This window comes from Anomalospiza imberbis, chromosome 4, assembly GCF_031753505.1.
Source record: "Anomalospiza imberbis isolate Cuckoo-Finch-1a 21T00152 chromosome 4, ASM3175350v1, whole genome shotgun sequence".
Lineage (NCBI taxonomy): Eukaryota > Metazoa > Chordata > Aves > Passeriformes > Viduidae > Anomalospiza > Anomalospiza imberbis.
In genome coordinates this window covers 11,677,090-11,704,261 of record NC_089684.1, presented here as the reverse complement: position 1 = coordinate 11,704,261, position 27,172 = coordinate 11,677,090, and the positions used below count along the sequence as shown (strand labels likewise).

The 27,172-nt window shown below is 35.8% G+C and overlaps 1 protein-coding gene across 3 annotated transcripts in view; it reads left to right on the top strand.

Annotated features, from left to right (window-relative positions):
• The first annotated feature begins 247 nt into the window (after positions 1 to 247).
• PALLD (palladin, cytoskeletal associated protein) overlaps positions 248 to 27,172 on the top strand; it is a 191,037-nt gene continuing 164,112 nt past the window's right edge. For 2 of the 3 annotated variants that reach the window (XM_068187074.1, XM_068187073.1), the window contains exons 1-2: positions 273 to 431; positions 6,083 to 7,123. In XM_068187074.1, the coding sequence (XP_068043175.1) occupies positions 6,084 to 7,123 (1,040 nt within the window). In that variant the 5' untranslated portion in view covers positions 273 to 431; position 6,083. Of the gene's footprint in view, positions 432 to 6,082; positions 7,124 to 27,172 lie in introns of all 3 variants that reach the window. The other variant, XM_068187075.1, reaches the window with a different exon arrangement.

Here is a 27,172-nt window from a genome sequence, read left to right as displayed (position 1 = left end):
GATTAGCTCTAGCTATATAAAAAATCAATTTACTATGTATTTACAAGCAAAATTAAACGTTTTTTGTACACTGAGGGAAAACTAAAGAACAAAGCTATGCGATGCATCAAACTACAGCAAGACATTGGCCCAGTCTGTTTAAGCACAGGCAACCAGATTATATTTTTGCTCTTTCAGAGGTGGAAAAAAATGTCTGTTAGTAACTCAAAATAACTGGAGGTTTCTGTGGCAACTGGTAAAGGAGGTTGTATCTCTCTCTGCTGCTTAAAGTAGAAGCAGTTCTTAGAGATTTCTATTTGAAGTTTGCATACTGGTATTTGACTTCAGGTCTTGGAAAGGAGATTGCTTATCTACTTGTATTTTATCTTGTTGCTATTTAGAGTAAGAAACAAAATAACAAGGACCATAACAGAGGAGTTCTGCTTTCTCAGGTAAGTACATTAATCATTAGGGTAAAGAGCTTATTACTGTATTTTGGTTTTTCATAATGAAAATCTTAAGATGAAAATCTTTTGCATTATGTAACATCTCCGTCAGATCAAATGGTAAGCTGGTACAACCAGAATAGTTTTATGGTTTTTGGCATGAGATTTGGAATGACTCGAGCTGACTAGTGTTAGAAACTATTATTATATTAAGGTTTCAGGGAAACTGCAGCTGCATTCTATCAAATCTATTGGTAGTGAAAACTGTTATCTCTGTAGAGTTCTGTTCAGCAGCTGAATTTTCCATAATACTGGCATAGGAATGGAGTGAGCATATTAGCTGTATATCTCTAATCTTGTTTGATGCTATTAATTTTAAAATATTATATGCAAATGCTAAATTGTTACATCATTGCACATTAAAGCATGTTTAGCTTGCAAAATGTGTAACTGTTTCAAAGTTTTAGGGTGTTTTCCATTTGTTTATAGTGATTTACTGCCTTTACTACTTTTATAAAGGAGAATACACATTGTTTTTGCAATAAAAATGGAAGATCTTGATTCCAAAATATTCAGTACAGATCAAAAGATATAAGCATTCCCTAAATCATAGAAGAACAATGTTGGGAAAATTTATTCATAGTAGAGTAGAGCTGTATAAAACCTTGCCCTATTTTCAAGTTATGAAGAATATTTCATTAAGAGTTGAAGAGGAATTAATTGAACACAAATCTTTCACTTTCTGGGCAAATGTTTCTATCATGCTGTACAAAAATTATCGGGCGTACTTGATTTACACAAAACAATACTTTATTTGTATTCCGATATCTAAATTTCTTTTAAAATATCTCTGCAGATATCTACAGACAGATATATTTTCTTCCCAGAAGTGAAAATTTAAACACATAATTGCAAGAACCAGGATTTCATCCACCCACTCCCTCTAGAAAATGCTGAAGATAGCCCAAGGCAGCTTGTTGCTGTTTATATGCAGGCTATTTTTGACTCCCATTCCAAGGTGGCAAAGTCTTAGGCATTTAATGGAGATGCTGGGTGTCTGAAAAAGGACCTTGATTTTACTTTGTGGGGTGACTGCTTAAAAATTAGGCATACAGTGGTTAACTCTTGGATAACCAGTTCCTTCTTTGTGCACAGTTTTCAGCTTGAAATTTTTCGAATCGTGGTTCTGTTCTTATTTGACACACTGAAATCACTGTAAAATGACCTTAAATAAAATCTTTTTAACTAATTCCACTATAACATGGTAAGGATTTCAAGCTGCAAAAATGGGGTTTTTATACATCGTGAAGCATTCCCAGTCCTGTAATGAGTCTGTTCAAGCTGTAATTAGGGGACAGTAATTGCCTGTATGAAGATGCCAAGATGCTTTATCAAGCACTGAATTTAGGATGTGTGATACTGGCATTTGTTAGTCCATAATGATGGTCTGGATCCTGTGGGGAGCTCTGAGTCTCTTGTGCTCTTCTGTTACAAGAGTACATCTACTACACTTCCATTGTTGCCAAGGGACAAATTTAAGTAAAAGCATGCAAGGCAGTATCTAGAAGACCTTGAGCTAAGAGCAAATGCCAGTGTACAAAATGATTTCAAATCTGAGAGCAGATATAATGGATGCTGGCAGAAGGGACGGAGGTCTGTAACATCTCTTTGGAGCTATAATTTCTTCTATCCACTCTGGAGCATGTGACTCCCAATAGGTTGCAATCTGGCAGAAACCACGTTGCCCACACATTGCTTTTATTTCTGGAAACTATGTGATAAAGTCTCTAGATTAAACCAACTGTCTTCATGTTTACTTCTGCCTTTCACTGAGTTTTAACAGCAATTATGTGCTTGAAAAAGTGCTTTTGGACAGGTTTTTTTGTTTTTTTTTCCCTGGGACTAAACTCTCACAGCAGTTTAATGAGGTGAAAGTACTTCCTTAACAGAGACAGTAAGGGAGAATTGACTCTGTTACACATTATGTTCTACAACTCTATAGAAACCAAAAATGTATATTGATTGTTTCAGTGTTAATACATGTGTCAGAGTTGTGGGGTATTTTTAAAGCATACATGTTTTCCAGGGATTTTCTGTGTCTTTTCTGAGGGAGATACTTATTTTCTGATTATAGTATTATTTCACTTGAGATATGAAAATTCAGTAGGTTAATTTATTTATACAGTGTAGTATATGGTTACAGATTATTTATTAATTATTACAAAAAGTATTTCTATTCATAAGTCCAAAAATGTTAAGGGTTTTTTCCAACCTAAATGATTCTAATTTTTTATTTTCTACAAGATTTTAAGGTACACAAGGAAGTTATTGATTTTATTCTTAGTAGAAAAAGGCAATTATTTTATTTATTTTCATGAAAATAATGTTGTTGAAAAAAATTAGAAATCTGTTACCATTAAATGGTATAGAAAGGGAATGGATAATTCTCTGGATTTCTGAGTAGTAAGCACACAGAACTTTGTGACACTTCCAGGCCTAATGTTGCTTCTGCTGGAATTCCAGATAGTGGCAGTCTGCTGAAACATGAGTTCAGTTACCAAATATAGATGAGTGGGGTACGAATTTCATAGTCACAGAGGACGGATGTAATGCACAGGCCACAGTCTTCTCGACTAAGGACCAAGCAAGCTTCAGTGAAGAGCTGGAGCAACTTTAAGCCTATTCAGATAGAGAAGGAGAAAAACAGCTTTACCTACTATTAATTATACTTGAACTCTTCAACTGGCCTGCTCATTGTAAGATCTGTTTTATATTTTCTGCTAATTGTAATTGTTGTGTTTGTGGAGTAATTTTGCAGGATTTCAAAATTGAGAGAAAAACTATGTGCCTTTTTTGTTTTAAAAAATCTTACTAGATACATTTCATCCTTCATATGATTCTTTTGAAGAGATAGGTCATGTTAAGTAATAATTAGGTCATGTTAAGTCATAATTTCTTATTTGGCAGGTTCTGCAAATTCAGGATGTTTATATTTGTCTTGAAATGAGTCCTTTATTTTTCTATGTTTTTCCATATTTTACTATATATCTCTACAAAACCTTAATTTGAATAGTTACTCCATATTTTTCTGAAATTATTGTAGTCCAGTACATTTCAAATTTAATATTTACCATATGATTCTTTAGAGCATCTGTATTGGGATTTGAATAAGTATTTAAACAGCATGATAAAAAAATGTGGTTTTACTAGGGCATAATTTTTAAATATATACAAATAGGACCCCATAAATAATCTGTATGTAATAATGTTGATCTGCATGCAACATTGTAATTTATGCTTGTGTCTTTAAATGATACAGTATATAGCTTTACAGGTTACCTAATGAGTAATGATGATGAAAACTGTTATAAATATATTGTAGTCTAACTTGGAGAAGCTAGAAATAGCATTCAAAATTTCTAATTATGATCTTTTAAGCTACTTGATGGGGTTAGTGATACTTCACCTGCAGTTTCTCTAAAAGAATAGTGAGTTTATGTGTTACAGTACGGCTGAAAAACATTTTTCTCCTGGAAGCTTCCATTCAGCTCCCTAAAGCTAGACATATAAACCCATTTTCAGGAACCTTCTCACCAAGAAGGCTTATCAGCATTAGAAATTAGCAATAAACCAGCACATTTAAAACCATCAACTTTATCTAAATATCCAGGTGTAGACTGATTCAGCTAAATTTAGACACCAGGCTTTGAAAATTACAATATTTGTAGCCATTATATTTTTCCAACGACAAAGCTGAGTATCGGGAAGAAATATGTTAATTCATAATAAACTAATTGTAATCATCATGTTGGGTGGCTAACAATAAGTGAGATTGTCCTCCTACCCATGAAACAGCCCATTGAAACATTAGAGCAGCTCAGTGCTGGAAGTCAGAGAAGTTTATCTGAGTATGTAATGTGTCACTTTGAGATGTGAACAAGCTAGGAACCAGTGTGTGTCAGATTTAAATAAAGATATCATTCGAAGCACAGATATTTACATGTTGTCTACATAGCACCTTTGTTCATTTGTATACAAAGTTTTAAAAAATAACTAAGCTTAAAGAGGCAGAAACTCTGCAGTTTTAACCCTTGTTTCCCTGGCATTCATCCAGTTTATGCCTGAACAGCTGAGCCTCTAGACCAACTGTTTGCTGGGCTTCTCAGATTCTTTCTTTAAAGCTGCTATGTGGTAGTCAGTTATACTGCATATACTTTTTTAGATTTTGTTGACAAGAGATTGGCAAGGTTGCTAAATTTGTTGCCCTGTAAACACAGATAACAGGAAAGGAAAACGTAATCCCAGCAAATAATAAACTTATCACTGAATTCTATAAAAACATTTATCAAACCCTAAATAACCCTAAATGCTTTTGGTTTCTTAGACTTCTCTTTTATGCATTGAGTTGTAATCTGTTGGCAAGACAAACAGGCATATCAAGAGATACATATGCTAAGACAAGAATTCCAATAATCTATCAGTCATTTAATGACTACATGCTGGGTAAACCCTGGTTTAGTGACTACAGGTAATTGGAGCCTGCACAAGCTGATGTAAAATACATCCGAGTGCATTGCGTGATTGTCAAGCCATTTCTCCACTGTCAGTAGAGAATGAAAGGAATTTTTTTTTAAATCTTATGTAAAATTTTTCTTGTAGAAATTATCATTAGAATAAGAGAATTTTTCAGGGTAGTTAAAACCACTGATGTTCAACTCAATTAAATGCTCTGCAGAAGCAATAATTATGTTTCAGATCTCATCAGCCACAATCTAGTGACCAGTTAGACAAATACATTTCAGCAAGGAGATTTTCAGGCCAGTCCTTTCCTTGGGGAAAGTGTGGTTTCCCTGATGTCTTGTTTCTTGCTGACTTTAAAGAGAATGCTCAACCTAATTCTGAAGTCATGTTGGGAAACTGAAGAGGTATAAATGCTTCTCTGCTTTGTGAAACTGGTACAATACACTTCCGTTGAGGAGGATGATATATAGGTTGTGAAATCTATTTCTTCAGTGCTTTACTTCTAGCATATGGTAGCTTGATATTTCATTTTTCAGTGTTGAGGGAAGTGCTACTAAATTGGTAACAAGTTAAAAATGTTAGCAGAATAAGTAAAATAATATTAAACACATTATCAACATTAAACAGAAAGGATAACTTGGAATTTCTAATCCAAATATCCTTATGTGTATCTTCATAACAGCTTCAGGTTGAACACTTCTCTCAGAATTTGATGGTTTAATGTCTAGAAGGCAATGTTATGGGAAAGAGAAAAGTAAAAATATCCCCAAAATCTTCATAAGGCTAAAACCAGGAAAAAAAAAAAAAAGAAGCATAATAGAATTGATGTAAAATAACTAATCAGATGTGAAATAACAGCATATATACATATTGATCCGGTGGAATTGAGATTGTGCTAGGCAATATACAGGCAAAGGATGTCTTCATACTTCTGAGGGAAGATTCATGAGGAAAATTACTCCTAAGTGCTCTCATTTCCACCTAGACAATTTGCAGTCCTGGCTCTTACTAATAGAAAACAAGGTTTATGGTATGTCATACACCATTATGTTCTGCTTATCTTACAGCTTTGTGTCTTGCTTATGGGAACTAGGATAAAACTTTTTTCATTAAGGAATTGTTCTTGTGTCTTCCAGGATGCAAGACAGAAGCTGTGGCCGGCCATTGTCTCTTTCTTTAATGCTGAAGGAGACTTACTCTCCAGAAAGAAGCAGCAGTAAGGGATATCCCGAAAATATGTCAGAAGCTTCATCTTACCACGACTTTTTCTGTGATTCCCTGTCAGACACACAGAATGGTGAATTTTCAAATGAACTGTCTGCCTTCCTTACCCAGGAGGAGATAAGTAAGAGCCTTGACATAGCTAGAGAAGCCATTGCCAATTCCATGGAGGAAGATGAGAACACAGCACCAGACTTTGCTCATTATCTTAACACCTCTCTTTCTAGCCCTTCAGAAAACCCTTCTTTCAGGGACACCAATCTGCATGAGCAAGACACTTTACAGACACCTCAAGCAAGCAGTTGGACTTCATCTGCTGCAAGTCCAGTTCTCCCAAGGAATCAGAAAGAGCAATCCACTGCACCTCAGACAGAGGATAGTTTTGTCACTGGGAGACAAGCAAGCACCTCACCTTTTCTACCTGCTAGTCCCAGCTTTGTCAGAAGCCTGAAATTTTCAGAGAAAGGTGGTCCATGTATGCCTAAGACAAGCCCAAACTCTGAATCAACATCACAGGGAGAAGCTCCTTTCAGGAGCAAGCTGTGTGACAAAGCTGCCACATTCATAGAGGAGTTATCATCTATATTTAGACAGGCAGCTAAGACAAGAGGCCGTAGTCCCGATGGGGACTCTTCTTCTCCAGACAGTGGATACCTGTCACCTAATAAGAAACAACCAGCTTTAAGTACCTTGGTGAACCAGGAATTTGACAAACCACATCAAGAGACTGAGCCTGAGGAAAAATTACCTGGAATTCATCTGAATGGAGAACACTATTCTGGAAGGGGGAGCATCATGGAGAGCAAAATGGTCCTGTGCCGTCCCTTCATCAACATGGAAGAGCATGAACTTTCACCACCTCTATTCACTCAGAAGCTCCGGAGCCAGGAAGTTGCCGAAGGAAACAAAGTATTGCTGGAGTGCAGAGTTGCTGGCAACCCAGTCCCTGATGTCAGGTAAGTGCTAGGTCACCAGATAATGTCACCTGATTGTGGAAGATATCTAAGGACAGGTATGACAGTGACCTGCTTAGAGGCAGTCACATAAGAGCAGTCACATGCAATTTTACAAAGCACAAAGAATAACACATTCTAATGTCCTTATTTCACTAGAACTTTTCACTCTGTTTGCTTAGGAAATTAACATCTGCTTGATTTAAGAGCCACATGGCAAAATTAGAAACAGAATTGGCTCTAGCAACATTCTATATGATTGTAACTTCATCAATCCTGGTAAAAGAAGAGACAACTTGCTCCTAAAGAGCATATCTCAAGAAGATGATACAGTTTTTGCTGCTGGTTAATTAAAATGTCTCCAAAATCCATGTAAACTGTTTTTCTGAATTTTAACTTGGGCAGAATCATAAAATAAGAAGGCTCTTAATGACTGAGGAAATGAGCAATGATAAACATTGCTGACATAATAGTTGATTACTGTAAAATCAAGTATACTTTTAAGTAATCACATCAGTATAAATTAATTTGTAACTTCTATCTTATTTCCCTTTTGACATACATAATTGTGCTAGGTTAGCAGTCTGTAGATACAGCAATTACTGCATTGTGGCAAATATGATTCATGCTAACTTTTCTGGCTCTTGCAAAGGCCCCTGACAGTCAAATTAATACACTTTCATGGTCCATTCTTGAATTTATTTTATTTAATAATTATTAATAATTCTTCATCTGGCAACTGAAAGAAGACATATCAGTTACTAATAAAAATTGCTTTTTCAAAGTGTCCACTAAAAGCAAATTTGCCCCTTTGTCTCTATTTCATTGTGGATTTTCAAGACGGCTGCTGCACCTCAAAAACTGCTCATTTCAGAAGTCAGTGCCCTTCTTTTGCGTGTCCTTTCTGTAGTGACACCGACTTGGCTGAAGAGGTCACTCACACACAGCACGGGCGGCACAGAGCCCACGAGTGAGCACTGCTGTGGAGCCAAGAGAGCAAAAACCAAGGCTCGCTCAGGGGTTAAGAGACAGCAAACACTTGAGTGATGTTAGCGTGAGACTCCAAAGTCTGAATCTTGGGGAAAGGAGGGAGTTCTTTCCAGATGAGAAGGCATGCAGAAAAATATGTAGTGGATTTTAATCTATAAAAGCATTACTGGGACCTTCTGAACAGTTTCATAGTATCATCTAGGCACATCACTGTCCCTCTTTGTGGATATGGAAAGGAGTTTTATGGTGTATCCTATATATATCCAGTAAATAGTTAATTTGCTGCAGTGGAAAAAGACAAGCATATTTAAAACCACCCACATATTGCAGAGCAAGTGAAGAATGTCTGTGCTACTTTCAGAAGTATTTTCTGTAAATGTGAGTTTTACATGGTTTAAAAATAAAGTAAAACATCAATGATACAATAATAGTTGACCATTCTCTTGTATTTTGGTAATGAAAATAATCCAGTTTTCTAAAGCACTTTACTTAGACAACTGTTTTATTAGACTGGGTTTCTGGTTTGTAATATATGTGGAAAACAATCTTCAGACCATAATCATATGAATTCAAAATATTTCCAGTTTTCTGAAGTAACTGGACAGAAAAAGAAATGTGTAAAAGACATTAAGCCTTTTGTGAAGATTTCTGAATAGGTAGAAAGTAGAAATGGATATTAGGAAGGTATTGCATTGCGTTGCCAAAAGAAGAGCTATGGAACAAGCTGAACAGTTACCTGGTGTGAGAAGTGTCAGAGTGAGCCATTTGGCCTATGCAAAATCTGCTCAACAGGAGATGCAGAAACAGGCAGGAGCCAGGGCTGCCATAGTCTGTACATTTGCATATAGCAATACGATCTGTAGAAACCAAGCTGCAGCTCTTCTGGTTTTTCCCAGAAAATCCAGTTTCAATAACATAGCCACTGTAAAGGCTGTTTTTGGAACTCTGTGTGATAAGTGTAGATAAAGTAGAAAGCAGTTTGGATTTTTGTGGGTTTTTTTGGTTCAGTTTTTGGGTTTTTTTTTTTGCCTCAGCTAGGAAGAAAACTGGAAGCCACATTTCCTAAAGTCACCAGGAAGTAACAATAGTTTAATGGTGACAAGAAACTCACTAAGTTCTTATTTCACCAGGCACTCAAAAAGATGTCCAGTGTAATAATGAATACAGATGATATTTAAGCTGCATCAAGCACTGGCAACTATGAAATCATCCAATTGACACCAGAACAAAAGGCCTTCAAAAGAATCTACATAGGCTTTTCTGATCTTTTAGCATGCTACTGCTTTTCTAGGCCTCATATTTTATCCTGGACCTAAGTAATCTTCATAACTGGCTTTCTTCCCTTTTCATAGCTTTTTGTAGCTAAACTTTCTAAGTCCTCAGCCTATACAAAGTTGAGCTAGAATCCTTCTCTATCCTGCTACTTTTCTTATGAGGATATAGATAACAATGTTGCAGAATCTTAGTATAATTGAAGAAAACATCAAATGTAGTGTAAGGACGTGGTATATATTTGAAGGTTATTTGACTAGGAAAGCCTCTTAAATTTTAAGTTCCTTAGATTTTCATAGCCATACACAGCTGAAAGTAAGACAGTAAGTGTTATGGTGTGAGTGACAAAACTTGACCAAAGTATCTTTGTACTACAAGTAGAAAAAAAGTATATTTTGACAGAAGAACTTACAATTAGAATCCTAGTGTTGAAATCCAAAAGAAAATAATCAATTACATTTCAAGAATCATTAAATTTTTTTTCGAAGTTCAATGTCTAACTTACAAGTTCTATTAGCAGAAGATCAGATTTCTTAAAATGAATATTTTGTCACTGGTCAGAAGAATTCTTACATTTGTGAGCAACCCACATTCCAGCCTAAGACCTAGGAAGGTACAGAGTGATTTGAAAAGTTCTAGGATATCTGCCTTCTAAAGAAGGTATAAAACATGTAAAATATAAGTTGAAACAAAGTTTCTCTTACTCTCAAAACGAATTTATCAGTCAGTAGTTGTCCTTCAAAGTGCATCAGCAATGCTGTGTTTAAAATACTCATATTAGCCTTGAGCTAGCTGAAGCAAATCCCAGCTGGGTGTAACTTAGACCTCTTCAGCATTCACAGGTCTGCCTGGAGCTGTAAGCCATGATTAAAGTATTTTCTGAGGTCTAGCCTGAGCTGTAAGCTGTGATTAAAATATTTACAGATATTCACCCAGCTTCTGTAGCATAAGGGGTATTGAAATTTTTGTGCAAAATATATTCTTTTCCTTTTACCACAGCAAATTGATGCAAAAAAAAATCCAAATCAAAGTTAAAAGTAAGGCACTTTCCACATACTACATGACAAGAACAAGGTTTCTTTGCTTTAAGGAAATAATTTGCTCTCATCATAATCCTTTTCTTCTCATATGTGCTGTTTGTCTAGATTTGACTGTAACAAATACGCAAAATCCCCACCTAGAAACATCACTTGCATGTAACCCAGAACTGTTCTTAGAAAAGAAGCAAATGCAAAGTACAATACTTAAATTTATACTAAAACCAAATTATGTTGACTTCTACAGCTTCAAAATCTTACCCAGTTTTACAGGTTTTAAAGGCTTTGAAGACTAAAAACATGCAATAAACTGTGGCACCACCATAGTCCTCCCATCAAGAAGAGATGCAAAGAAAATTGAACATCAGATTAATTCATGCTTAACACAAATCTACACAGAAGTGTGAAAACCCAAGTGTACGGGACAACAGTGATTAAAGTACCTACACAGCAGTTGGTAGTTTTAAGTCTTGGAAATTTGGTAGTTTTAAGTCTTGGTAAGAGGTGTCCCAGCTGTAGTTTCTTCTTCTTTGCTGGACTTGATTTGAGATAGGAAAATCTGTGGTTTAGAGATAGGATTTAGTTTTATTTCTTGAAGCCTCTAATGAGGTAGATTTTGTAGTTGTAGTAAAACATCAGTGCCTTGGTGGGAGATTGAGATGTTCTACTAATTCTGTAATGGCAAGGCTTTAGTGCTACTTATTTTCATCAAATGTGAATAGTTATTTATGTATGTGTGGTAATGGGACACACTTGACCATTCTAGGTGTCCTTACTTAAAAACAAAACCTGTTTCATGAGTGTGTTCCTTGCTTTCTTGTAACAACTCTTTATTACTCATCTTCAAAATTGTTGTGTTACTTTTTTATTTGTAGAATCTTAAGTATTTATGTTAGACTTTAGAATTAGATGGTGCAGGTCCTGCTTTTAAAATATTCTCATTCGCTTATATACATACTTGTGTTTTTCAAGATGGAAGTTTTAGTGAAGATATTATATGATGAACTTGTTTAAAGTATTTGCTAATTCCATTCTTGTTTACTTGCCCCCGACCAAAATCTGCTTCTGAACAATAAAATGTTTAATCTGTCTTAAAAACAGAGTTTAGTAGATTACAAGCATTATGGTAGCTACAGTGATTGCAGAAATAATTCATAAAAGATGAAAAAGATTAGGATATATTCTGTGTGGGAGGAAAGGGCTCTTGTGACTTGAAAAATCAGTAACAGCTATATATATATTTTTTTTGTATACAATAAAAAATCAAGTCCTATGTCAGAACCCAGAATGTCCCTTGGACATTCTTGGATGTTCCGGGCCCAGGTCAGAAGCATTTGAGACCCTGGAATGCAGCCACAGACCCCTGTGGCTTTGAACCTGATCCATGGAACAATTTACCAACCTTGCAGGAAGAACAAGAAATCACAAAAGTTTAGCTATTATAGTAGAAGTAGTCTCAAAGTGAGAGGAAGAGTTTCTGAGTGCTGTACAGGGGGGTTTTAAGCCTTGTACAGAGAGGTCTGAGTTTTGTACATGGGGGTCAGAAGTTTTAAGATGGAGGGACTTGGGTGTGCCCTGTCCTTTTTTCCTTCTTCTTCCTAACCTCCATGTTCTTGGTGATGTTGGCACTCACAGATTGGTTTAGAGTAGAAAGTCACTGTTCAATATAAGTGATGGGCATTGGGGAAAAACTGTAAACATCTAATACGTAGTGTATGATATAAAAGAGGGCACCAGCCCCCTGGGCGGTGGAGTGTGCCCTTGCCTGACTGCTGAATGGACCGCAGCAGCTCAGGGAGAAATCTTTTAGATAACATGTAATAAACTGCCTTGAGACCGGACAACAGGAGACTACTGAGTCTTTCTTTGGAAACACGGGTTGGAGGAGAGACTTTTCCACCTTCCCGGGCTCACCCCAACCAGGGGGGAGTTCTGAGAACTGGTGTCCCTGGGTGGGCACGAACCACCAACCTTTCGGTTAACAGCCGAAATCCTCTTGGATTGACTGCTCCTGTGTCCTGTATTGAGCTTTGAGGTGATTCTTACCTGAGTCCCAAAATGCAATATTTTGCAGTTAGAATTGATCTAAAATACTTCCACAATTCGTGCAATTGTTTCTGCTCCATTATTTCAGTGTTGTTATAATATTTATTAATATCTAGAACAGTGCAACAAGAAATAGTGGTTTATTTATTATGCAACCTTTTGTAAATAATAAGTGTCTCCAGAATATGTTACATTTATTTCCTAAGGGTGATAATTCATGAAATTAGTTGTCAAATTGCTCACAAATATAAACATTTTTCTTATATTCTCTCCATAGTTTTCTCTATTAAAATGTTTTCCCAATAAACATACTTTTATACAGAAATCTCCCATGGTCCTCCACTAATCTTTCCAGATCAGAATCCTGCTAATCTGTCTTCTTACTAGCCTTTTGCAAACAGAGGGTGCTTGTTAAGAATGGAAGAATATTCTTGTGCCTAAGGAATTCCTTGGGTCAAAAATGTGCTGTTTGCAGATCTGGATGTTTTTCTGTATATGGAGGGAGCATTGACAACCGTCTGAAAGTGTTAACAGCATTCTTGTTGCTGAGATTAAATAGAAAAATATTTTTAGCCATTTTATTCTGGCAGTACACTCATTTAAGAAATCTGCAGTAATTTGTTGTCATTTAGTATGTTATTTACACTCAAATGAAGATAAAATATTTTCAATATCATTCCCTTTCATATCAATATGAAAATTATATGTCAGCATCCTCAATATTTTTCTGTCACAATAATTTTTTTTATTTCTCTTTATCAAAAATGTCTTTACTTTTGTTGGGCTTCTTTCTTCATTTCTTTCTTCTTTCATTTACAAGTCAAAATAATAGCTATTTGTAGTTGACCTCATTGACCTCATTATTCTTTTAGCCCTTCTTTCCTTCTTATTTATTTACTTTTACACTCTTTGTTTATTGGACCATACCATGCTATATTTGTGTCTTTTGTTTCTTTGCTTTTGCATCCCTGGAGTTTGAATTTTCTTTCAAAGCAGACCTGGAATGTAATGTTGAAAGTCACCTCAGTGACTTGTGAAACTGCACCTTAATTCTGCTTGTTTTAGAACAGTGCTCTGGACCAGTGGGCTTTGCTGAGGAATCGAGGGGTAATAGTCCAGCACAAATGATAAAGCTATTGCAGTGGCTGCCTGTAGGGATTTCTGACCTGCAGGTATGAGGTGGATAGCATGCATCTTTCAGATATTTCCTTTTCCATTCTCCATTCATTTTGTGGCAATAAGAGGCCATACCCTCAGGATTTTCTGCATCTGGGGAAAACACACAGTGGGGTTAAGGCCAATATAGATCATGTACCCACCTGCTTAAAAAAACAGTGTGACCTATCGGAGCAACACTAGTAGTGCATCAGTATTCTTAACTTGTAAGTAATAGTTCTTTTACCTTAGAACCACTTGGAAAGAAGATTTGCCATGGTGCTCCTTAAGAACAGCATTTGGGAGACTCTGGTACATGATTGCCTTGTTGCAGAGAGGGGGCAGAGCTTAGTGCCCATATGCACTACTGGTCAAGATGTTTTTCCAAGTAGGAAGAGGGATTAGGATTGCTTTGTTGATGTACCACAAGATACTGGTTTCTGACGTGGTAGTGTCAAGGGCAATGAGGGTCATTAGGGATGTGTATATTCTGTGTTGTTCACCTGGCCTGGTCTTGTCTGATACCTCTGGGTATTCATCAATAATCATACCCAGCCTATAGGAGGAACAGAGGAGGAGGATTTCCACAGCCTTCCACTCCCTTCTCCTCCTTAATGTCTGCTAGAAAAGATTTTGAAAATTTTGCATTCTCTTTAGACGTTAAGAAAACCATCTTTCACTAAATTGTTGTCTCAACCCACAGGCTCTGCTTTTGTCCCTCCCTCACCAGAAGGGTCAGGGGAAAGGGAAGTGGCTTATTTCGAGTTTAATTTCCTCCTAGAATTAACCCACAATAATGATAACCAAATGTTTTGTTTGAAAGGGTGGGTTTTTTTTCCTTGCTTGCCTGTCTAACACCACATTGAGTACAGTATTTGAAATAGATACCTGGAAAGCACAGCTCTTTTCTGTATGAAATGATCTTTACAAAGTTCAGATTGTGATAACAGGATAATTTATAGAGGTCTTGCAAAAGAAACAAATTGCTAGAAAACAGGCAGAGCAATCCACTGATGTTACAAAATGAATATTCAAAGATCTAAAAGAATGTGTGGATGTGGTTGGGAAGGTGGCCTATGGGGACACAAACTCTTTACTTGTTGGGTTACAGCCCCAAAGAGGAACTGTAGATTCTGGACACCAGGGTTATTCTTATGGTTAATTTATTTGTTGTCTCTCTAGAACAGTTTTGACTACATGATGTTAGCATTTCCTCATCTTTGTTATATAGGCTCTGTGCATCACCAGGCTCTCTTTCTTTGCAGCTGTCATTTTTCATGAATGTGGAAATAATTCTTTTAAATTTTGGGGTTTGGAAGTTTCATGCTTTTGTTTTGTTATTTGTGTGTGGTTTTTTTCATCCTGAAAACTGGAAAAATAAAGCCTGTGAAGTGCATGAAGATGAGTGCTGCAAGAGTCAGATGTAAAAACAAAGGGATAGTTATTGGAACTAGAATTACTCTCTTAAACTGTAATTAGGAAGAGAATTCCAGCTCAGGTACTTTATTTTTCTCTGTGAGTGCCAGTGTCTCTGGTTTAGTTTTTCTGATTGTATTACTGAAACTTTAAAAACATTTCAGTTCACTTCTTTATTCTTTTATTCTTCTTTTTCTGCTTCTCATTAAAAGAATGCATATCTAAAGTTCCTTGCTAATGCTCCCAAAATAAATAATGTATGGACTAGTATTTATAAAAAGACTCAAAGATTACGTGAAAATGTTATCAAAATACTTGATGGATAACATGAAAATTTTAAAAGTAAAGTAATAAAAATTATGCTGCTATCTACATAGTAGAAAAACCATAAAGGACTTTTGCCTTGTATTTACATAGGAATTGGATGAGACTTGGATGAACTTTAAAATAATGTGGCACCGCATGTCTTCAGAAAGTTCTTTCACTACACAAGCTTTCTCCATGTTAGACATTTTTAGTTTAAAAACAAAGTTTATTTGAAGTAGTTTTAAAATACAGATTTTCCACAAAAGTGGGGCTGAAACGGTGCCAGAGGCAGAATTCCAAGAGGCTGCTTTTACTTCATGTTTCAGAATTTATTTGTATAAATCTTATATGCTGTCTCAGGGCCTTTCCAGTATTGTGCAAGGCATCAACTGCCAAGAAGTCTGACAGTGAGGAAATACGTCAGCAATCTGCTTGTCATGGACTAATTGAAAGTGATCTGTGAAAATTAAAACTAAATGTAGAGGCTAAGTAGAACAGAGGCAGGAATGAACCTACATGATTTAGGCATATTTTACTTGTACTGAAATAGAAGAAAAGAGTAGTGAGGCTTTTCACAGAGAAGTGTTTGAAGTAAGTAATTCTGGCATCATTACTTATCAGTGTTCAACAGGTATGAAGTGCCATTCAAACCCCATTTAAGATATCATGCTTAATACACTTTGACATGTTTGCCCCTTTGCCTAAAGGCAGTACCACATCTTGGGTTGCTTTAACCTTCTTAAAGGCAATTATCACAATTTATTAATGTTACTTAAACAGGACATATCCTTTTAAAACACAACACATTGTTTTATAAATATAATTTAAGTAAATATAACTTTGAAACTTGATGCTTTAAAAATTCTTTCTAATAAAATCCTATCATGTCTGAAATATACTCTGTAAACGCATTCTTGGCAATGGGAAAGCTACCTTTAAAGATATGGAAAATGAAATCGAACAAATAGGACTTCTCTGCAAACATTCATAGCCAATGGCTATGGCATAGCCAATGGCATAGCCAATGTAGAGCCCACTTCAGTTTGGGCTCTAAGAGCTGGCAGGGCTTTGCAGGAGGTAGGAAAGGCTATGGACTAAAAGCTTATAATAGAACAAACATAGAAGAAAAATTGTTAAACAGTAGTAAATAATAAGCTTATTTTATTGGTTCTAGGACCCATCTGGAAAGTGTGTTTTTTCTAACAAGTGTTATAGTTTGATAGGACTCTTTTAGTGGGCTGGAAATGTGGTTCATTTACTAGTAAATGGACTTGCCTTTCCAGCCCATGCATTGGCAAAAGGAGTAAAAGAAATTCCCTTGTCCTCCTATTCCATGTAACATAGGAAAATAAACAAGTAAGTCATGGAATCATAGGATATCCTGAGTTGGAAGGGACCCACAAGGATCATCCAAGTTCAAGTCCTTCTCATAGTATCCATATTTCATTTCCTGAGCAAAAAGATATCAAGAAAGCAGGAAGGTTAAGGAGTTAACTATGGAGGTTTTTATACCTTGTACAATTTTGCTCACATTTTGAGGTGTGTGGTGGGGGAAGAACATCAAGTAGACATTTTATGTTGTAATGAGTTTACACATTCTGCATGCTTTAGAAAAAAGTGAAGATTAAAAGATTATTTGGGGTTTTTACACTTAGGGATTTTTAAAAATGATGTAGTTATGTAGTGAGGAGATAGAATTTCCTTTAAGATAATGAACAAAATTTGGAAGATTAGCTTTGTACAGACTAAATTTTTACTAAGATATTGTCCCCTTAGAAATTTAAGTGTTTCATAGCTTTTGTGGTCAAGAACAACCTTCACATGTATTAATTTAAGAAATGTACTTTATTTCTGTTTCTGTGCTTCTGTAAGTTGCCTTATCTGAGGTGACTCACAAAAGGGGAACTGATCAGTAGGAATAGGAAAAAATTGCAAACAGCTGAAACACTGAGGAACTTGTTTAAATATTGAAAATTTGAATCAATACCCATATGATATCTTTCTATAATCAGGAAATTAGCATACTTCTTAAATAAGTCACTAATCTGGATAGAGAAAAGGTGCAGTTTTATTAAATAAAACAAAAGGAATAATTCAACTAGATAATTACATCTGTATTTGCAAGGGGAAAGCTGCAGAAGGGCCAAAGGCCTATACAGAAGTATCTCATCTGATGCACTGAATTACTGCATGTTCAAAGTGCTTGTTACTGATCTGTCTCCAAGAACCTTATTGCCTACAAGTAGTGTGCTACCAGTTGGTGTGATACTACTCAGCATAGATGAGTACACAGCTTAGGATTGGGAGTAGTGTAAACTTGAATAGGTCTGACTTCCTGTGGGAAAGGGAAATAAGCTAAAATACCTGGGGATTGGAGGTAATTAACAGATAGAATGACTCCTAAAATACTGGGGTTCTTTTTTTTTCAGCTACCTGCAGGTCAAAACAGAGACTAGGAGGTTTAGGATTAGATTCAGGATAGATTTTAGGAGACTAAAATTTTTCTGCAACAAATCTGTTATGAAGGCATATCTGTTATGTTTCCTTTAGTCTAATGCTAACATGCTGCTTCAAATCAAAGTGATTCATTGTTTGATGTTATTAATATTATGTACTTGCATTTCATTCATACATTAGCATTATAAAAATAGCTTACTTTGCAGTTATGCAGTGCCTTTCACGTGAGCATTTCAGCACTTTATAAAATCAGTTTGTATAATATGTGAACAGCTTTTCTTTATCTTTACCTATTTGATAAAGTTGTGATTTTTAGGTGGCCAAGGGAAAAAGTTTAGACAAATAGAATCCCTCTCTCATTTATAGTACAACTGATGGGCACCTATTGCTAACTGTGAACTCTTAATATCACACAGAATGTGAGCACATTGATCATAGAGCAAATTATTCAATCTAGACTACTGGTTCCCCATTTTCAAGTGAAATTAAGAGAATTTATCCTAATCTTTGTGAAAACCAAATTCATTTCTGTTTTTTTGGGAAAGGCCCATATTCAGACAATTTTTATGGGACATGTGATGAATCTCCTATGAACTTGAGTTCACTTTTCCAACTGAAACACACTACCTGATAAATCTATTATTGACTCTGTTTTCTACAGAGCCTTGCTAGATCCCCTTACCCTCCACCATCAATGAAACTAGCAGTTGCAGTAATCGCAGTAGACCTAAGTATGTTTCTTTTTTCTTCTTTTCTTTTTTTTTTCTTAAAAAAATATTAATCTTACTAATCTTAACATTTGCAGCAGGGATTATTACAACCTGAAACCTGACTCAGTGTTGCAATAGGGTTTATACAGCTGCAAGAACAAACATGGGACAAACAAAAGCACAGCAGTCTAGAAACAGAAGTCTTCACTTAAGTTAAAGTTCTGTTTACACCCAGTTTACATACTGTTCTATTAAGTTTGCTTTTCCAGTCCACAGGAGTTTTGAGAAACAAGCTGAATGCAAAACCATTGTTCTGTAAATAGGTTGCCCTTTGCTGCCTCAAGAATTGTAGGACTAATACCAAGGTATGTAGATTAGAACAATTTATCCAACTTAACTGCAATTCAAAGTGAAATGTCTGATTTTTTTACTGAAATTTGCATAGTGGTGGCTGGCAACACTGTAGCTGTACTTTTGGCAGCTATCTGTGCTTACCCATGCAATAGCTTCATTAGATAAGGAATGTCAGAGACTAAATAAGCAACTCCCGATTCCTTAGAAAGGCTCTCCACACAGCTAATAAAGATTCTTGGAATGCAAATATCTAATAGAGGGAGATATGAGGAACCACAGACCCTATGTGTGGCTCTTCCCATATATGACTAAGGCATACTGTGAATTGGCAGTGCAAGAAAACTACACTGCATGCAAATGAAATGAAAGAACTGAAGAAACAGCCACTGCTTTGGAATGCTAGAGAGAGGCCTAAGGCACTGCCTTTACTGGAACTTTTTCTTTGCTAGTGCAATCTGGTTTTGACTTCTCTTGTAGGACTCCCACTGCTATCATCAAAAATCTTACCTCCTGCTCATAAGTAATGAAGCTGAGGTTACTGGGAGCAGATTTAGAAGGAAGACTACAGTCTGACTCCTTTTCTGCCAGTGATATTCTCTTTCAATAGAAATATCTTTTACTTATTTCTACTAATTAAACCACAAGTAGAACATTATAAGAAGATACATAAACATAGAACAGAACAGATGAAGTTCCTAGTGTTTTACTGTATAATTTTTGTCTATATTACAAATGGAGTATCCTGCTTTTGAAATTGATTTTAGTAATTTACAAAAAAAAAAAAAAGAGATTTTTTTTTTTTTGTGGAAAAGCATTTAGTACTACAATCTGTGCCTATCCTTTTTTTTGCTTTTCCTAAAACCTGTACTTCAAGTAACAGCAATTTCTTTTCTCAGAAGGTCAGTTATCTCTGAGAAATAAAGTGCCTTCATAACCCTTTATGTCTGTTTACCAAAAGTCTTCATCTCTCCCTACTTTTTCCTTTAGGTATTCAGAAAATTTTCACTTTCACAGTATAAAATAGTTCACTCATGCATAGGATCCAGAATCTAAATCCAGGGATATTTCTTCCTCAGATTAGGTCTGGTTTTCAAATATAATTTGAAAATCGAAGCAGGCTATGGAAACTCAGCTGCAGATGTCTTGATTAGAATGAGGAAGCTCCATCATGTGTTGCAAGGTATTTTACTAAGATACTAATTCTGCTCCCACTAGAATACAATTAAGACTTTTAAGTACTTGTACCTCTGCTTTAACCTCTTGCTGTCTTTTTGTTTCTTTTTAACTGCCTCAGCTGAGCTAGTACATTTAGATACATCGAATGTAGGCTGTCCTCCATTTCCAAAGAGTGATGCTGATTTTTCTTGTCTTTCCACAAATAGAGCAAGTCCGCCCTCGGTATGAAGTTCTTGATATATGAAATGTGTTAAGACTTTCATCAAAATGCTGTTCTGTTGTTCTTTGGAAGAACTCTCTTTAGTTGCTTAGTAAGTTTTCAACCTTTGAATTTTTCTTGATTGCTATTTGGTGAGTAGTGCACAGGGCATAGCTTCACACCATTTTATTTTTGCCTTGCATATTATACTCGTTCTATTTTCTTACTTGCTCATTTACTCCTAGTGAGCAGCACAAATACAGTTTCTTAGTACTTTTCCCTGCACTCAAAATGGAAACTATCTATTTAGTTATATAATCTCCCTCAAAATAGGTGGTCATATAGGAGGCATCTAATAATAGTCTTTGAACAGAAATGCTTTTTTCCCTCATTGGTAATTTAAAAACTGTGACTAAATTCATGGCTGACTTAAAAATAAGTAAAGATTAAAAGATCTATGTAGATATTAAGAATAGAAGCATCAAAAACTTTGAATATGTGAAATAAATTCTCAAAGATACCGGAGCATGGGAGCTAGTGGGGGATTTTTAACACTATTCCATTACCCATTTCATGTATATTACATGTATCTCTTAGGTGTAAACATGGCAATGAACTTTTCATTCCAGTCTTGAAAAGTGTAATGATAATTCTTAACATCTGCCATCTGAAGTAGAAGGAATTTCAGAGGTGACGTAACACACATGTACTCCTTGCTATAAAATAATTATTTGCACCTTTGTTTGGAGTGTCAGTAGGCTATTTAAAATGTGGAGTTTCTTTGTTGGTTCTTTGTTCTGCCATATATCAAGGGCTAACATAATCTTCTCAAGAGGAAGACACATGACTGTCAAATCTCAGGGAAATTAACTTATTTTACCATAAAGAACTGTGTTTTGCTTTTCCTTACTTTAATAGAAATAAAAACAACAACAACAAAGCACCAAAACAAAAACAAAAAAATAAAAAAACAAAAGAGAAAAAAAAAAACCAAAAAAACTACTCTCCCCCCCAAAATGAAACAGCAAAACCCAACAACAATGGAGCAAAATGCATAGCATATTGAAGATTACTGAAACAAACATTATAGAAATTGAAATAAAGGAGTAGTGGTTGACATACATGAGCATATTTCTGGTCCATTTTAAGAAGATGCTATTTATTCAGTTTTAAGACTAGATGTTTCTGTAAGGACTTTAATTAGTCATCTTCCATGTTTATTGCAGTGAATGTAGGTTTCATATTGTGCTTAGTGTATAACTTTATGCCTGGAAAACAAAATGTATGAATAAGTGCACATGAGATTGTCATCTATTTGAAATCCTATGAGGCAGTTTAAAGAACTACTGTGTTGTCTTTTCTTTAAAAAAAAAAAAAAACTATTTAACACACAGTATCAAATATTCAATCTGGCACATATCATCTTGACTTCCAAGAAAACCTTGTATTGTGGGCAAAAGGGAAAAGGAGGAGGAGAATTTCTGAGGCTTCTACAATACTGCAGGCAGCTGGTATTCTAAAATTAATCTTTCTTGCATAAGCTGAAGCAGGATAGCTTCAGCTATAAAATCAATTATATCAGATGTTCTGCTAGGTTTATTTAGTGAATCTTATAGAATAAAACTGAACCTTTTCTCAGCTTGCTGAAGAATGGAATGACAAAATCTTTGAGACTGACCATTTAGGCTGGAGGGAGATTAATTTCTGACAGATGCAGTTTTTCTACATAATAGCTCTGGGAAAATTATAAATTATTCCTGCTAGTTATACTGCTACTTATTCACAGTTTGGCAGGGAGGGGAGGAAAGATCACTATTTTAGTACTGCCTTTAATGCAAGCTCTTGTACTAAAGAGTTCTCTTAAACCCAAGCCTGAATCAATAGAAAAGCACAATATGTAGAAAAGGACCCCATTGCAAAGGGACTTGTTTCAGGCCCATGATAAGTTTGCAGTCATATTTTGCAATGGCTTGGAAGTGTCCAGTTCTCATTTGGTAGTTAAGTAAAGCAAGAGGAATTTGCATGGTAGATTGATTTTGAAGCCCATCAGTGTTTAAAGAGAGCAAGCAAGAGACAGGAAGGCTCCTGACTGTTATTTCAGTATTCTAACAATCTTTCATACTTTAAAGCTTCAACAAAGCAAGCATATCATAAACATGGTGCCATAAATAGAAAGCTAGGAGACTGATTTCAAGGGTCTTACAGATTAATGTACTTTCCACTTATTTCTCAAGTCTTAAACTCTTGTAATAAAACATGGCACCAGTGAGAGATAACTATAGGGCAGGGCAAGCTAGTGAACAGAAAAGAGCTTTGCCTTCTACCTGATGTAACGAGCTTACAGAACTAAAGAAATCTGTAGAATAACAGACCTCATGGTCCCTTAGTTACTTACTCTCCTAATGGACCACAACAAAATCATGTGATGCAAGAAAAGCAAGTATCACTCTGGCCTGTAAGCTTTAGGCATATCTGGTTGGATGGAGCTTGGGGTTTGCATTATTATTATTATTATTATTATTATTATTATTATTACTGCTTCTACTACTACTACTACTACTCCCAATCTTGTAAGAGTGTTGCAGTTTTCACTGGACTTGAGTTTTACTGCATTTTTGTAGCTCTACGGCACCGTAACAATAGCCACCTCTCATCTGGAATATAGAATTTCATTAAGTCACTCTTTTGTAGAGAATGACTATGACAAGGCTGTGGTGGTTGTTACAAGAGCATCAAGTCCCATTCCAGAGCTACCATTAGAATTTAGAACTCCTGACCCCTTTATTCTGCTCCTTGTTAACAAATCAGCCTGTACCTGGTGAACCAGTCCCATACATACAAACAGACACAGTTATGAAAAGCTGATAGTCTACCATGCTTTCACAATACACTGTGTCTCTCATGCAAACCTCTGTATTGACCCCTTGATGATCAAAAACCCTATTTCTTCCAGGAAGACAAATTAGAGATGCTCTATGTAATTTCACTCAATACAGCAAGTTCTGTAGAGATTCTCTTGTCTTGGTTTGAAAATAAAACTACTTTTTTTGTTGCTTTTCTGCAGGAATCAGGAAAGGAACTTGATATGAGAAAAACAAATGAAATTACAATTGTTGCAAGTTTTTAAAATGTATCTGAGTCTTTTTTCTTATGTGCATGTGGTTATATTATTTCTGTAAGTGCCTCTTCTATATTTTGGATTTAAAGAAATAAAACTATCCTTTCATTTAATATTTGAATCCCTTTCACTTTTCTAATTTTATGTTTCATGAAACCTTATATCATGAGAACCCTTTGAGAGTAGTCATCATAGATCTAACAGAATACTTTTGATATTTATCACAGCATGAAGGCAAAATGAAGAAATGCTAAGATTTAATGATGTTTTTCTTCAGAGCAGCTACTAAAAAACACCAATGGAAAAATGTTGATCTGTGTTAGGGCCAAATATTGGCTAGAAAGGAAGTGTTTTGATTACATTGTAGTAGTATGAAATATTGCCTAAATAATGAAAGGCAAAAGGCCTCTTAATATATAATCTCTTTGGCCATCAGCCAGAGCAGGAAATTTTCTCTGGGAGAGTGAAGGTATTGAGTAACTTGAAAAGTAATATATTTTTAAAGACACTAAATTCATTTCACACTGCTTTCTAGAATTAGATTGTCACCTTAAAGAACAGAACTTCTTGTTTGAAAAGTCAACTGCAGTCTAACTCTTTTTCAGTATTTATCTAAAATATGCTTTAATTGGATAGGGAAGAGGGGGGAAACTACAGAATACCATTGTCTTAGTAAGAACATTATTACTAGTGAATAGCAGTATACTGGGAAATATGCTAGAGAACAGCATATATTATTCATGACTATAGTACAAATGTGTCACCATAAAGTCAAACACTCAAATACCATATTTGCAGTATTTCACTTAACAGAACTCAGTCTTGGCACAGTCAATGTCAGCAATAAGTCCTTAAAAGTTCAGTGATGGGTCCTGCAATTATATTCTGCTTCTCCTGTTTGGTTGTACCAAGTGAGTTCATTCACTTTTTTGAAAGTCTTTGTGGCAAGACCATTGCATGAATGAATCTATACAGAACTAAGGCTGGAGAAGGAGCAAGGACAAAGGGGAAGGCTGTAGATGGTTGGAGGGATTTCAAATCAATCTTGAAAGGATTTTGGTTACTGATTGAACCTTTAAAAGAACTGTTATTTATTGTACAGAAAACTTCACGCTGCTAAAATTTGAACAGTGAAATAGGATTTTGCTCAAGACAGTTTCAAATTGTTGATTACTATTTTACTTGTGGGGACAAAGCTACCACAATATGGTATTATGTACTAAAAAAGTTCTGTTTCAGAAAGCACACCAGTTTATAATGCTTTTGAAATGTCACTAGCTGTATTACATTTGCTACATGAATTATGAAAGTAATTATTTCTTAGTGAATTGTCACCCTGATTTCTTAGGATTTATTTTCTAAAGCCTTCTGAGTTTACATTCATGTAGAGAATTTTCTCACACAACTTTCTGTAAACAACCTATTGTTTTGCATTCTTTCATAGAGGCGGAGAAATTTGATGTACTGGTAGTTTGTCCAGTGTCATTGGAGAGATGGCACGTTCACTCTCCAATCCATTGCCACCTTTTGAGACCTATAAATGATTGGAGTCAGAAGAAATAAATTAGTCTCTTCGTGGTGACCAGAGCTGTGGTGCGTCATTTTTCCTTGTGTCCTCTGGTGGCAGTGAATAATTGAACAATCATAATATTCATGTACTTCATGGTGAAGTAGAGGGAGTTAAGACTTAGACACAAACATTCTATTCCATCAAGGCAGCCTGATCCCCTCTCTTGCTCAAGTAGGACGGATGTTGCAACAGAAAGTGTCTTGGAGAGAATATGAGATTCCTTCTTTATCAGTCTTGTGTAGGAGTTCTACCATGGATAACATAGGAGAATCAGCATCAGTCCTGCTAGTTCTGCAGGACTGGTGCATTCTGGTTCATAATGCCAGATACTGTAATGACATCACATTATAAATTATCTCTTTGGGGGCATCCACACCTCCCTTAATTGGTTCTATCCTTTGAAGACTTGCTGATTACAGCTTCGTTATCCCTTCATAACTTCAAAAGTCCCAACCAATTAAAAGGTTCTGGGAAGGATTTTGTGACTGCTAAGGGTGTGGGATTTTTAGGTTTTTTTCTTTTTAAGAGAGGAATGAGCAGAAAATTAGGTGTTTCATTTGCCTGAATTAAAAGAAAATCATGCCCAGTAATATATATATTATACTGCCAATTCTTTAGGGCATATTTTGAAATTTGATATAGGGCAACCTTTGTGCTAGAGATGTGCCTTTTGCCACTCCTATGAAAATCCACTCAGAGCTGGCCAAGTTGCAACCTGCAGTTCTTTCTGGATTTGCATGTAGTTCCATGATTGAGGAATTTTTCCTTAAAGCAAAGATTATGTATTGTACTTGCTATGTTCATCTCAGAACCCAATCCAAGAAGCATAAACCTTTACAGGCTGGTGGATTTCTCTGCTCTCCATTAGGCTAAAGAGACTGGGGCAGTTTGAAGAGAAGCTTTGCCCAGGAGTACAGGGTGCTCTTAGGATCAGCACTGAATGACATGAGGTCACTGTCAGGAGCTGTGAACAAGCTGGGAACTGACCAGATAAAAGCTCTTGAAAACCAGGGCAAGAGGAAAGGACAGAGTGCTTGGTTAAGAATATTTGAATTGCAGTCCAGTAAGGATAAATGGAAGGGGATGGAAAACAAAGAAAACTCAATGAGAGGTTAGGAGGCTGTCCTGGGAAATGTGAAGTACATGGTTTAGGGCTGCCTATACAAAAAGATAAAGCCATGTAAAGGATGGGACCAGGATGGGTGGGGACAAAAGCATCCAACTCTCACTTCCTGTTTAGTAAGAACTTTTCATGGTAGATCAAAACATTCTGATGTGATTTCATGCCTTTTGTAATGTTTTATGATAGAACTTACCTTGTTGCCTTGGTCCAAGAAGCATAAAAATGCCTTCAGTTCTAAATAATTATTGAAGTTAGAAGTTATTGAATAATTATTGAAGTTATTAAAATGTAGAAAACAAGTTTTCACTCACTCAGTACACTACATTATGTAGTTATATAACCTCATTTGCCACCCCCCCCCACATGACCTTATTCAGCTGATACAGTAGAGGGGTAAAATCAAGAAAGGAATTTTGTGGCATTCGTAGCTATTTTTTGTTGCTGGAGCTGGAAAACTAGGTATTGAATGACTATGCATAGTTATTGATTGAATACTGAAGATTACACATGTTATTCTAGGTAATGAGGTTGATGTTTTCAGCTGCAACTGAAATTAATAGAAATTCTGCTCTAAATACATACTACATTATTTGCTCTCTGAATAAACCAGCTCCTAAATATTTCATATTGAATTTTGCAATCCCCTTCATTAAGCAGTGATAACACTTTTTATATCATTGTTAATTGAAAAGGAGTTGCTTATGAATTGTTCATGTAGAGGGAAATAAAAAGACAACAAATACTAATAATAGTTTTGAAAGTAGGTAGACATGATATAGCAAAGAAGTCCAAATGTTTGATGAAATCAAGGTTCTGAAGGAGATGGAACAGGAATAGGCACAGATATATAAAGTTAAGGAAAATGGAGAGAGAACAGGCTCCTTTCAGTCTCTCAGATCTTTATTCTTGCCCCTCATGTGCTATTAATATATGTTGGAAAAAACCTGGTAACGAACAGTCCTATCCTTTTCTTTCCCAAACACCATTATCTGCTCAGCTAATTCTCTCCAGAGTGGGTGTTTGCTGTTTGGCATTTCCTAGCATCTGAGTGCTTAACCTCCTAGCAATGCTTTTTAATGCACTAGGCTTGTATGCAATGCCTTTTCTTTCCAAATATAATACC